The sequence below is a fragment of the Ammospiza nelsoni genome, chromosome 15, assembly GCF_027579445.1.
Source record: "Ammospiza nelsoni isolate bAmmNel1 chromosome 15, bAmmNel1.pri, whole genome shotgun sequence".
Taxonomy (NCBI): domain Eukaryota; kingdom Metazoa; phylum Chordata; class Aves; order Passeriformes; family Passerellidae; genus Ammospiza; species Ammospiza nelsoni.
In genome coordinates, this window is record NC_080647.1 from 14,761,891 (window position 1) to 14,775,645 (window position 13,755).

At 44.0% G+C, this 13,755-nt stretch overlaps 1 protein-coding gene across 1 annotated transcript in view; it reads right to left on the reverse strand.

Moving 5' to 3' along the window:
- Nucleotides 1–257: 257 nt before the first annotated feature.
- Nucleotides 258–13,755, reverse strand: part of HTR2C (5-hydroxytryptamine receptor 2C) — a 75,305-nt gene continuing 61,807 nt past the window's right edge. The window contains exons 3-4 of the mRNA XM_059483019.1: nt 13,054–13,254; nt 258–2,040 (exon numbers count right to left, since the gene is read on the reverse strand). Of these exons, the coding sequence (XP_059339002.1) occupies nt 1,208–2,040; nt 13,054–13,254 (1,034 nt within the window). The 3' untranslated portion in view covers nt 258–1,207. The remainder of the gene's footprint in view (nt 2,041–13,053; nt 13,255–13,755) is intronic.

The following is a 13,755-nucleotide window of genomic DNA, read 5'->3' on the forward strand; positions in this document are numbered from 1 at the left end:
GTCACCAGCAAATGATTCCAGTCACATGCTGTGTTCAGCTCTGCCCAGCCCCTCCTGACGCAGGAGCAGGGACCCTCTCTCACTCCTGTCCCAGCACTCCCCAGGCAGGCACATCCTGCTGCTCACAGCCTGACCCTGGCCAGCACCACACACAGAGAACCTTCTGCTCTGTGCCCAAAGCACTGTCCTGTCACCAGCACTGGCCTGGAAAATAAAAGCAAACGGCAAAACAGCTAAAGAATATCTAGATGTGAGGAGTGAGAAGAGCAGAGATTTGGGCTCTTCCAAAGCCAGAGTGCTTTTCTTCAGACAGGCCAAAGCTCCTGGTCCTCCAGCAGTCTGTGAAGGCAGAGCTGGCCACACAGCCTGCTCCACCCCACAGCTGATGGTTACCTGCAAGACCAGAGGAGGGTTTTTAATGAATTTTAGGCCTTTTAACATCCATTTACTGGATGTTTGAACTAGATAACGGGATCACTCTACTTCTCACACTTCTTCTCCATCCCAAGTGATCCCAGCCAGGACTGCAAAACCACATCCCCTGCCTCTCTTAGGGGAGCCAGAGCCTCCTGAGGGACAGAAAGAAAACAGCGGGATTGGAGAGGGAGCCAGAATCTAACAAAGGTCCCTTGAAGTGCAAGGTTGACCCAGCATGGCAGAAGCCACTACACTTAACAGGACATGTCTGGCCAGGTGCCTGCACGGCCACTACGCTGTTGTGATGTCTCTCTGCCAGGTTTCTGCAAAGTCTTTACACGGCACAAATAGGGGTGAGGATTTAAAGTATATATTTACTGTCAACTTGAAAAAGAAAGTTCTACTGACCAAGTCTAATAGCATGTATTTGATATATAACTATTAACGTGCCATTCTGGACTCCAGCAAATTCCACCTGAGATAAATATTCAGCATTTTTGTTCATGCACTGGAAGAAGAATTCAAACATTTTGTCCATGACATATGCAAAGTAACTAATAGTTCTGATCTAGTATTAACAGTAAATATAGAACCTTAAACTTCACTGCAGTATATTAATATATATTACTTTAAGTACTGGACTGGAAAGACAATTCTTTTTTCTCTTTAAAAAAAACAAAAGCTTTGTTCAGAATGCAATATTTACATAGTCCTTTGACCAACACTTACATTTTTACACAATATATTTTGGCTACAGTTACCCCGTAGCAAAGGTCTGTGAGAGTCACTTTTACACACAGCTCACTCGTTCACTTACAACATTACAGCTGTTTATGGAGAGCTCTGAAGTCCCTGGTTGCATCTCGAGGCCCTCCTCAGCTTCATCCAGTTCCATGCTATTGAACTCATTGCCATTTCTATAACTGGTTAAAGTCAGGTCTTTCCCATACAAAGCTGTTGAGGTCACGTTCAGACACTGGTTCTGCCTCAGGGCTGATTTTTTGCCAGGCCTGTACTGGCAGCGGATGTAGTTGGAGAAAGCCCTGCGGTAGGTTTTGTTGAAGAGGGTGTACACCAGGGGATTGACCCCGGAGCACACGTACCCCACCCAAACAAACACGTCCAGCAGCTCACTCAACAGGTCTTTGTCACAGGCTTCCTTGCAAAGCACAGACATGACATTAGTGATGAAAAACGGGCACCACATGATGAGGAACAGAAAGAAGACGATGCCCAGGACCTTGGAGGCTCTTCGCTCGTTGTTGATGGACTGCATCGTTCCTTTCCGAAACAGCACTGCCTCCTTATTGACAGGGGAGTTCAAGTGGGAGGCCCCCTCGTGATTGTGAAGCATTGAAATGTTCTCTGTGTTGTTTTCCTTCTTGAGGCAGTTCACGCTGCTCCTCCTCTGCTTGGGCACCTCTCCACACATGAACACCGTGGCCTGTCTCTGCAGCACCTGGACAGTCAGGCAATACGTGATCACCATGATGATGAGGGGGATGAAAAACGCCATGAAGGATCCAATGAGGACGAAGTTCTCATCATTCAGGACGCAGGTCCCGTTTACAAACACCCGGGAGTCATCCTGCAAACCAATGACCGGAATAGGCATGGATATCCCTAGGAAAATGAAACCAAAAATGAGATTGTTACCCTTGGAGACCGGGCTCCAAAGAGGCAGCAGAGACAATGCAGGTCCTGCATGCATTCAGCCCACTGCCTAAAGCTGCTTGGAAGAGAAGTTACTGTGTCACAGACGTCTTTTATGAAAAATCCTTTCCTTAGGATTTTTCCTCCTGAGAATCTGGGAGGCCTCAGGAACAAAATGTAAACAATGGTTATCTGCTGCTGTGGAATGCAACAGGTGCATCTGTGATTGGTCTCATGTGGTTGTTTCTAATTAATGGCCAATCACAGTCAGCTGGCTCAGACTCTCTGTCCGAGACAGAAGCCTTTGTTCTTTCTTTTTCTTTCTTTTTCTATTCTTAGCTAGCCTTCTGATGAAATCCTTTCTTCTATTCTTTTAGTACAGTTTTAATATAATATATATCATGAAATAATAAACCAAGCCTTCTGAAACATGGAGTCAGAGCCTCGTCTCTTCCCTCATCCTCTGGCCCCTGTGAACACTGTCACAGTTACTGCTTCCAGGTGAAAGGGAAGCATCCAACAACACTCCTGGGAACACAGCTCCAGGGTAGGACACCCTCCTCCAGGAACAGCAGCAGCTTTGCTGTGCTCCACAGCTGACTCAGTGAGTGCAGCCTAACTCCTACTTTTCTAGCATTAATTGGAATTTGTGGGTGTAGGAAAGGCAGTCACCACTCTGCTGTGTTCCAGCTGACCACTCCATACCCACCAGTTTGAGGGTGGTAGATTGAAATCACTGTCATAGGGTAGAAAGGATCAAATTTTAAAGAGAAAAATGTTCAAATTATGAAAGCACTACAGCTATGAAGATTCAAGAGCAAGATTCTTACAGTAATTAAAATAACCCTGACAGAAAAAGAGCCACTTTTTCATGGCATCACAGACACATGGAAGCAAAGTTCTGGATCTCAGGAGAGTCGTACACAATCTCAGTGCAAACAGAAAGTGGTATCTGCAAGACATCACTCAAATATTTTTCACATGTACTGAGATCCAAACTTCATCCCTTGATCTGTGAAGCTCAGTCCCACATCAGGACGGACCCAAAACCTTCCAGAAGCAACAACATATTTTGGAATGCCACAACCTGTGTGCACAGAAAACACATGGTGGGCCAGATCTAGTTAAAGTATCATGGGTTCATCTAGTCCTGTCTCATATCTTTGGCAAGTACCAGAAGTTTAGGGCCATGGTACAAAATGGGTACAAAATGGGGCAGCTGTAAGCATTATACCTTAGAAAATTCCAAAGCAAGAATTTGCATCCAGATCTCATTTTTAAAATAACCTTTGAGAGATTTATCTTCATGATAAATCTTATGAATCCTTCATCTAATTTCTAACTCCACAATACTCAGTGGCATTCAGTTCCTCAATCTCCCTGTTTTTCATCTCAACCAAGTGCTTCTTGCTCATTTAAATTTGCTGCCTGATAATTTCCTTTGACTCCCCTCTGTACGTGTACTGTGAGAAACAGTGAATAATCACTATCTGGTCACCTTTTCCACCTTCTAAATGATTTTATAGACCTGTTATCATCTCTCCTGTCTGACTTTTCTTTTGGAGCTGAAGGATGCCATTCAATTCACTCTCTCTCCTCATGCCAAATTCATTCTGTGCCTTTGATTATCTTTCTTTATTTAAGTTGTTTTTTGCCCTTTTAAAGAAACAAAAAAGCCCTGCACACCTGAGCAGCTAGAGAGCAACAGAGTGAATTCTGTGCTCCCCTCTGGGCACCTGGCTGCCATGGAGCACCACTGCTCAGTGGTCTGTGTGTCTGTGACTGGCCATGCCCTGCTTGAGCTCTTCCACCCAAGAAATAACAACACTGAGGCCACTGTTGCGTCTGAATTGATTTTTTGGAGTTGCTGTGAACATCACAGGTTCAAAAAGCTAATCCTGTGGGACTCTAAATTTCTTAACAGGAAGAATTACATGCTTAAGAGATTAACCGGGGCATTTTTACTACTCCAGCGAAGTGTTTTTCAGGATTCTGGGGAATTCATCTGCAATTTGTCATTACCAGAAAATTACCATTTGGCAGTAATCAAGTGATGGAATTTCTTCTGAAAATTAAGGATGATAAATGCCTTCTGTGACTGTAGCATGTGTTTTCTTAGCTTAGTACTAGTTCCAGGATTTGCTCTTCCTTCCCTCTACATGCCAATGCTCATGAGTTCACCTTTGGCAAAGCAGCTGCCTCCTTTCTGATATGTTACCTGCTATCTTCCTTGTGCCAATTCCCTGCCACTGCAATAACCTTCACCTCAGAAACCCATCATTAGACATCATCCTAATGCCTTGGCTCCATCAAACCACAGACATTTGGGAGAGGGTGGAAGTTAGACTGAGCACTCTCTACACAAAGAAGAAATCTAAATTAGGTCCATGGCATTACACTGGAGTTATATTTGCATGTATAACTTTATGCTTTAGTGCCCTCTGTAACACCTAACCTTTGAAATGAAACTCCAAAATGAATGAAAGTTCATTCATGAAGTAGTCATCATTTAAGTTGGTGTTATTGCTTTAGCCAAGGGAAATGAGATGAGGTTTTGGGAAATGTTCACACATAAACTGACATTAATGTGGCACACATAAGGTACATTTGGGAAGAATAACCTAGTTCTGGGTTATGATGGATAAACAAATCAAGAGCACTGATGGCAGCCTAAAACTCTGCATGAGCATGAGATAGCTCAGCCTTAATGACAGGGAATGAGGGGGCAGCTGCTGGAAAAGTGGAAAAATGGAAAAGTATCTCTCACCTCTCAGATAAGAAAGTGAGATTTCAAACTGAGAATGCACAGAAGAAAGAGAGCACTAAGTCTTTATTTGCACTTTCTTCCAGTCTGGTAAAATCCCCTCATTAAGAGCAGTAGGAAGAAAGATGCCCTCAGGTGAGCTGGCCACATGCTTTGATTCAGCTGTGAGCTGGATTCAGCACTGCTCAGGGGGCAGCACTACCCTCATCTCTAATGCCTTCCTTCACCTCACACCTCTCCTTTGAAACTTGTCTTTAATACATGATTTATCACCAATCCACTGCACAATTGAGTCTGAAAGGGAACCGATTCTGTACCCACCTTGGGCACAGGGACTGACTCACAGTGAGAAGTGTGAAAGGTCTCAGACACTTCAGAGGAGGTTCCTTCATGGGGATTACTGCAAATCACTGCTACCACCATCCTAAATGCACTAATACCTGCTTGCACAACAGCTCACAGCCTGGCCCTGTTTCAGCAGGGGTGCCTTGATCACCCCTGAGCATTCCCAAGGCTCCTGGATGTGGATGAACATGGATGCCTGCCTGACTTGAGTTCTGCCCTTTGAACAAGTGCAGAGAAGGCATCCAGCTCCACCTGACTCAAGCAATCCACAGCATTAACAATGCAGATTTACCTGTCCATAATTTAGGAACTGAGGTGGTCAGAGAATACCAAACCCCACAGCAGTGCAGGAGGGTGAGTGTCCAATCAGGCCAGAGGCTCTGAAGCTGCCTGCTGTCCACAGCCCATTGTCAGTGCAGCCCCCTGAGCCCCAGTGCAGAGCATTTCCTGAGCTTCTCCCTGACACACATCAGGCTGATGTAGTGAGCCCAAGTCTCCAGCCTCAGAGGCATTTTCCAGTTGTGTCAAATAACCCTTTCTAACTAAGGTGGCAGCAAATTCCCCAAAACAGGCAATGCTGCTCCTAAAACTTGCAAGGTTTAAGTGCTGCACATTACAGTGCTCCTCAGAGCAAACCTGGTCCTGTTGTTTGAAGCCTGAGCAGTGCCTGGCACAGCTGATTTGCCCCACCAAGAAGACACTACCAGCCACTACCAGCCAGTAAGCCAAGAACCATGTCCCTGCTCTGGGCATCCTTCTGCCAGGCAGCAGCTTGAGCAGGACATCCCTTTACACCACAGCAGAGAAGGTGAGTGGGATTTTTTTCCTCCTTTAACTTGTTTGTCAGAGCAGCAGGAGGCCACAGAGAGAAGGATCCTCTGGATTACAAATCCAATTACAAATGTTGTCCTAACTGCTGCCTGTCAGCTTTAAAGATGTCCTTAAGCCAGTAGAAATGTTCACCAAATGGGGCTGAGATGATACTGTGGGCACAGAGTAACAGATGCTCTTCACAGATTTTAAATTAATAAAACAAAACCCAAACGACTACAAATACAGATTTATTAAATATTTACTAGAGAAAAACTTGGCTAAAAAGTCCAAATTTATGTTCACAGATACTTTGACTTAAATGAAAAACAATTTATTTTTTGTGTTTAATACCTTGTTTTCTTCAGTGAAAGCCCAGGAGCCTGACAGAGATTACAGAGATTACTGAATAACTGTGTCTTTGATGGCTATTTCCACTAAAAAAGGCAAGAGTTTCCACTCTTCTACATGAACACATTTTCTCCAAGGACAACTCCCTAACTAAAGAAAACAGAGGCATATGGGTTTACTCTGACTTTCCATGTGTGGAATTCTCAGGTTGAATACAAGAGTGGTCACATTTTGCTGCAGCTATGTGAGCTTGGGAAGGCCAGGGACCACCTCTCCTGGGGTCAGCACTGAATTCAAAGTCTGCTGTGTCCATGGGAAAAGCTCTTTGCACCTCACTGCCACTCTCCTGACATCTACAGATAATTGAAAAGGAAATAACAAAGAGAGAGCTGTGTGCCAAACAAGTCTGTGGCTGCCACAAATACACCAGTGTAAAAACAAGACCACTGCTGAACACTACATGTTCAAATCTACATCTTTAACCTCATATTTAAACAAACATATGTGAAAATAAACCTCATATTTAAACTAAAACAAATCTGTTTGGTTCCTTAACTGTCTCACAAAGTTCCTGCACATTTCTCTCATTCAGACAGCAAGAAGCAAACCCCACCAGCCAGCAGCCTCCTGCAGTGTGCAGGAAAAGACAGTGGGTTTAGAAACCAAAGCTTTTCAGAGGAAAATTGAAGAATGTTGGCTTCTGAAGTGTTCAAAATCACTAGAATTCCATATTGTCCCCATATTTCAGCAGACTAACTGCACTGCCTTTCATGTACTAATATTGCAACAATGCCCCTTCAGGGCTGGATTAGCTCCAGTTTTATCTGACCATTCCAATAAAACAATTGTGCCAGCCTTGTATTGGTTGAAAGCCAAAGATAAAAGGGGGGATGAACTCTGAAGGATCTCCCTGCCCACAGCAAACAGATGAAAGCCATTAGTGGCTGTGCCTGGATGAGCTGCTGACCTTTTCTCAAACCTTGGGAGAGCACTGAGCAACCTGAGCCAGATGGAAAACCAGCAAACAACAGTATAAGACAGAAGAAATAAATTACTTTCGCACTTGCCCTTCTATCTTGCTAAATGACTTCTGTTGGTTTGCACAGTTTCTGACTGTGCATTTGAAGGAGGGTGATGGGGATCCTGCTCACACCAGAGCCCTGCCAGGGCTGAGCTGCCCCAGGCAGTCCTGGACTGATGCTCAGGAGCAGAACCTGAGACACAAACATCAGCATCCCCCTTGCTCATGGGAACAGACCTGGTGGGATGCTCAGTCTAATTTCTGTCCAAATTCTTCACATACTGTCACCATCTGCTGCTGTCCCAGGCAAAACCTTTCACTGACATCCAGTGACAAGGTCAAACCAATCCAAGCACCCTGAAATCACCTGGAATCCCAAGGTACTTCCCTTGCTCTGAATTCAGCTTGTTACCAGCCAATATGTTCTTCCTCACCTTGATAACTCTTGGTACTGTGCTGGGGAGATCAATGACCCTCTTGGGAGTCATGGAACAAGCACTCAATCAAAAAAATGTCTATAGATAAAATAACTTTGTAGACAACTCAAACAAGTGGGAAACAGGCAGATGACACCTTAGTGTCATAAAGCAAATATTTCAGTCTCACCCATGACCAGAAGGCAGGTCTGAAAAAGTTTTGTGAGCAGAAGCCACCTCTACTGCTCCACAGGAGGCAACCTGCAGCCCAGCTTGCAATGCTAATGCCACCTCTGGTGAGGCAAACAAAAATTACCAGATCAGCATCACTGCAGCTCCTCTGCCTACAGGCTGAACTACAATCCCTGTTCTCAAGAGAAGAATTTTATTCAAACATACCCTGTCAGACATTCAATGTCAAATAGAAAAAGGCAAAAAAAAAAAAAATTAAAGCACATTAATACAGTGTATTTTAAATCTCCCAGATCTGGAGAGATATTAAGCTCCCTTAGGCATTCAACTATTTTCCCAGCAATATATGTGGTTGCTGGCCTTCTGTTCAGGCAGTGCTCATAGTCAGGAATGTGTATGTTTTTCCAGGAAATGGAGGGTGATCATCTAATCTCTGCTTTGCCAGTAACAGTGGTTTCAGCACTGCTTCCTTGTGTCGAAGTGATGAGCCACAGAGCCTGCCTGCTTAGTGGGAAAGGTTTGAGCAAAATCCCAGATGAACATATTTTTGACCTTCCATGGGCTGTCTTCTTTATCAGCAGTGGTTTGCCCTTTTCCCATGAAATCTGTCCAGAGGTTTGTGCTAACCTGAAGCCTGCAAAGAAATTCCTGGGGTTTTGGTCTTGTCCTAAAGCATGATCTGCCAGGAGCAGCTCCAGCCCAGCACAGAGCAAAGGGTGCCAGGAGCAAACACATCCCACCAGCACAGGAGCCATGGAAATGCCTTGCTGGGCTGCCCCTGGCCCCAGAGACACTGATGGGCAGAAATGCAAACCAGAACCCTGCATGTGCTCTGGAGCTGTGACCCCAGGGAGCTCTGAGAGCTGTTCCAGGCCCCCTTTGTCTCCATGCACCACCTGCCCTCAGCACATCCCCCTGCCCTAGGGGAGCACAATTCCTTTTGGATCAGTGGTGCCACTCCAGGATTGTCTCCAGTGAGAGAGGAGAAGGCTCAGCTGGTACCTGGAGGCTCTTGAAGGACATCATTAGAGCAGCTTGCAAGCATGAGGCTGCTCAGCCCCTGAGAGACACAAACACTCAGGGCAGAAACAAAAAGCTGTTAGATGTAAGTTCACTTAGGCTGAGATGAGTGTGTACTGATCCTCACAACACACATTTATACTTTTCATATTCTTCCATATTTCTATAAATAGATCTCCTAAATAAAACAATGAAGCACTATGAAAGTTGAATGGGGATTAAAATTTCATTTTTAAACCTGAATGGTTTATCATACACACAAACCTCAGGTACCTCCCTGACATCAAAATGATAATCTCATTAATGAGTCAGAGAAAGAATGAAAAAGTTTTCAAACATGCACACACACACACACACAGACACACACACACAGTTTGTGGCATCTGCCTATGGCACTGACACAGAGCAAAATTTAAAGGACAGCCCTATCTTGGTCACTTATGAACTAAATTGAAGTTACACTGCTTGTGAGGATGTGAAACTGTGAGCTGGAAAATTGGCAGCATGTGTAATTTCAGTTCTCTATAGCAAATGACCAAACCTTGAACACCCCAGGAAGCAGAGGAGAAGCCTTTTAACATATATTTGGGTCACAAGGAACTGAAGAATTAAAATGTTTCAGTTATTTTCATATCAGAAGCAATGTGTGTGTACCTCCACATCAGTGAAGTGCTTTCATTCAGATTTTCAGAGGGATATTTTGTTTATTTTAATGTTACCCAATGAACACTTTCTCCTGTATGACCCCGTGTGCTCCCAGGGTTTGGCTGCTCCTCACCACTGCTGATCCCTGCATGGGGACTCCACTCACCTCCTCACAGCAGGGCAGAGGAGGCTGTGAGATGGCCAAGTCCCCAAGTTACTGGTGAAAACTTTGAAACTACACAAAGTCTGAAATCTTGAAACAATACCAAGACTCTGCCAGCAGGCTCACACCTAAAATTGATTTTCATTTTCAATTGTGAGCATATTTCTGTTGCCTGTGTTTTATTTTCCAGCCTCAGCACAGTGCTATCTACCACAAAACTAATTTTTACAAGCCCAGCCCTTCACAGCCACTTTTCCTCTAACTGACTACAAAAATCTTGCTAAGTTATGTTTGCTAAAGCACAGGACAATTGTCTGTGATGTACTTTTATCTAGAACAAAGAGAACTTTGGAAAAGACCTATTCACAAAGAAATTGTCAAGAGACAGGAGGACTCTGTTATGTTCCCCTACTTTAAAACCTAATCATAAGTTTAGGCTTGTGCACCTTGACAAATTTGTAGCTCAATGAGCAAAAGAACCACTTTTATATTTTGCTGTCAGCATTAATACTTCAGAAAAATGGAATGCAAAGCTACTGAATTAAGATAAATTACATGCTTTTTACTTCTTATTTTGAATTCTGATTCAGAAACTGAATTCAGGATTCTTTGACTGGAATGCATTTAAAAGTTTCTTCATCTGAAGCAGGATTTAGGAATTGCAAACTGACCAGCCTGCACTTGAGCACTGCTTTGAATTTGAAGCTTAATCACAAACAGAAATGCCCAAATTCTTTTGTGAGACTTAACACCAAAGTGAGGATGAATTCATTTAACCTATTTCATCCTCCTGAAATAAGCACAGGATTTCACCAGGCCTTTCCAGGGTAAGGCAGTTAAGAACCAGAAAACAGCAACAATACACTTTGAGTTCTCTTTCATTCCATGCTCAGTTTTTTCCCTTGTCTGCCACATCTCTAAATTCATTTATGAAGTACAAATAGTTATGCTAAAATGAACTAGATACATACCAAAAGTACTTTTCTTTCTCCATTTAATGCACCCTACTGCAGAAAGCCCAAGTAAAAGGGTATCATATGCACTGGAGAGGAAATCTAACAGCATTTCAGTGCCCTGAACAGACTGTCTGGGGAGAATGGATTCTGCCTGTATCTTCAAAAAAATGAATGCAAGAAAAGGCTCTCCTGGGCCAGCAGTAGCTGCATCAAAGAGAATAAACTGAACATAAAGCCCAGATGTGCTGCACGTGCTCCCAGCTGTGATCCCAACACAGGAGGGCACACAGGCACAGCTGCACCTGGGAGGGAAGTGCTGCCCAGGGCAGCCCCCCCAAAGCTCTGTGCACCACAGAAATCCCACAGAGCAGCTGCTCACAGCTTCTTCCTAAAGACTTTGGGCTGCTGGGGAACAGCTGCAACAGCCATTGCCTTATGGAGGGCTGACAAACCATGTGCCTTGTGGAAAAGTGCTGTTTCATCTCCTTTCCAAGCTGTGTCTCCTAAGCTTCATTCTTTCACCTGTTTGAGATCCTATCCAATGCAGAGAGGTTAAATATCTCCTGAGGAAGCTGGGTAGGGGTGAGGTGTTTGCACTGTACAGCAGTACAGCCACCTCCCTTGGGGTGCAGCAGAGGTCACAGTTTTCCTATTTTCCATCATCATGAGCCCAATCGTCACCAAACAACTCCATGAAGAGACTGGCCTGTGTCTTTACTGCTTGGTCAGGCACCAGATTTCCTTACCAGTCTGCTGAATCAGTGAACCATGCATGAAGTAGCTACTTTATCCCTTGGACCCAAGTCCAAACCACAATTTGCTCCTCAAGGCACTGGTGCAGGCAGCCACTTCAGCACTAGCCAAAATTTCTAAGGATACGCCAGCAACATCTAAGGCAGCACAGGCAGAAATCTGCCAGTTAGCTCCAAAAATGCAAGCAGAACAGTTTTATTGCCCAGATTTTGCAATGTGATTTATACATCTCAGCCTGGGGGGGTGTCTGTCAGCTCTCCCTCTGCATTCCAGTGCAACGTGGAGCACAAATTCTGTGCTGACTCTGAGCCTGTGCAAACCAAGCCCATGTGAACTTGTCCTCATGTGACTGCTTATGTATTGAATTCAGTAGCTTTCTTTCCCATGTCAAGTAGAGAGCACAGAGAGTTTAAAATAATAGTAATTTCAAAAAAATCCTAAGTTAATTGATTAAACCAAATCCAATTTCACTGTGGATTATATTACCAGGGGAAATGGAGCAGGCCTGTGACACATGAAAATTTGTTTCTAATAGCTATTCTTGTTATATTAATGAGGAGAGAAAGTATATTTTCCCTATTTTATAATTTTTTGTTTTTTCTCATAGCCTTTTCCCAAGTCAAGCTTCTTCAAAATCAGCCCCTGTGGCACCCAGACATCCAGAATCATATTCCACTTCTAAAGCAGGCAAAAACTCGGGAGAAATTCAAATACCTGGAACATGCTTTTCCTTGCAGTACAGCACTGAAAGCAAAAACCACTTCATAAAACAGAAATGAAATGTTAAATCTCTGTAAGACTGCATTTTAAACAAGCACAAAAGGCAACACAGCAAATGGAAGTGGTCATACAATTCTGCCCCTGCCCTCAAATGTCTCTTTTTTAAAGCACATTTAAAGAGTTCTACAAAACAAAATTTCTTCACAAAATTCTCAGTATTAGAGTCATTTTGCCATCATTTTGTGTCTTCTTCCCTATTTTACTGCTGCTTTATTTATTGTGCTTTATCAAAGTGATACAAACGTGTCTTCTGTTACGCCTACTCCTCATTTACCTTCAAACTTGCTAGCTCAGTACCAGCAGCAGCCCAGCTGTGGCAGGGAGCAGCCCAGGCTATAAGGGCTGAGCAGGAGCAGTCAATACCTGGCTGACAGCCTGCCTCCAACCCTGTGCAGCTCCACTCAGACCATCACCAGGCCTCGAGAGAGCTCCACTGCAGCGACCGTGCGCTCTGAGCTGGCCGCGCTCCCCGTGCCGGGCTGTGCTAATGCTGTTTGCTGCTCTGTTTACACTGCAGTTTTACAGCACCACTTGTCCTGGTATTGCTGTTATCAGCACATTTGACAGGGACACAGCAGCAGTGGTGCTCTGAAAAATGACTGCTCCCACCAGCTGCAAGGAAAGGCTTCCATTTCCAGTTATTGTACTCAGGCATGCAGGCCAGGTAAATTAATTTGAGTATCCTCTTTAAAAAAAAATAAATCCTAAATGAAAATTGGAGTAACACTATCATTCATTCAGACACAGTCAAGAGCCACGTTGCTTACCTATGGATATGGTCCAAACTGCAGCAATTTTCATAATGGCCTTGGTGCGGGAATTGAAGCGGCTGTGCTCAATGGGATTGCGAATTGCTACGTACCGATCAAGAGAGATGGCACAGAGATGCATAATAGATGCAGTTGAAAAGAGCACATCTAGGGAAATCCATATAGGGCACAACTGTTTAGGCAAAGGCCAAGCATAATCTGAAACATAGAGAGAAAAGAAATGAAAGGAAAAAAAGGAAAGGAAGTGATTTGGGAAGCTAGGCCATCATTTCTGAGGAACTGTTGGGATATTTTAGGTCTGTGACACCAGTAAGGGGCACGTGCATGAGGGGTACACAGGAAACCTCTCATGGGACTTGTCTATGGGAAGTTCCTGGCTCTGGACACTCCATAAACCCATAGCCAGTTCCCACACATGTGGTTTCTGTGACCAGTAACTAAAAGGCAGTGCCTGCAAGTGGCCATTTTTGCACTGTTTCCCACTCTTAACCTTTCTTCCATATCTTTACAAAATCATATATTACATTCCTTTATAACTCACTCATCACATTGTTTTCATGGATTGCAAAGAACTTTTTGGCATTAACTTGACTCAGATCCTTTCTAAAACTTCCTTGACATATCAGTCTCAGTTTCTGTCTGCTGAGGAGAAAGGTAGCAGACAGTTTTTGTGCACAGTCTAACACATAGCTAAATGAC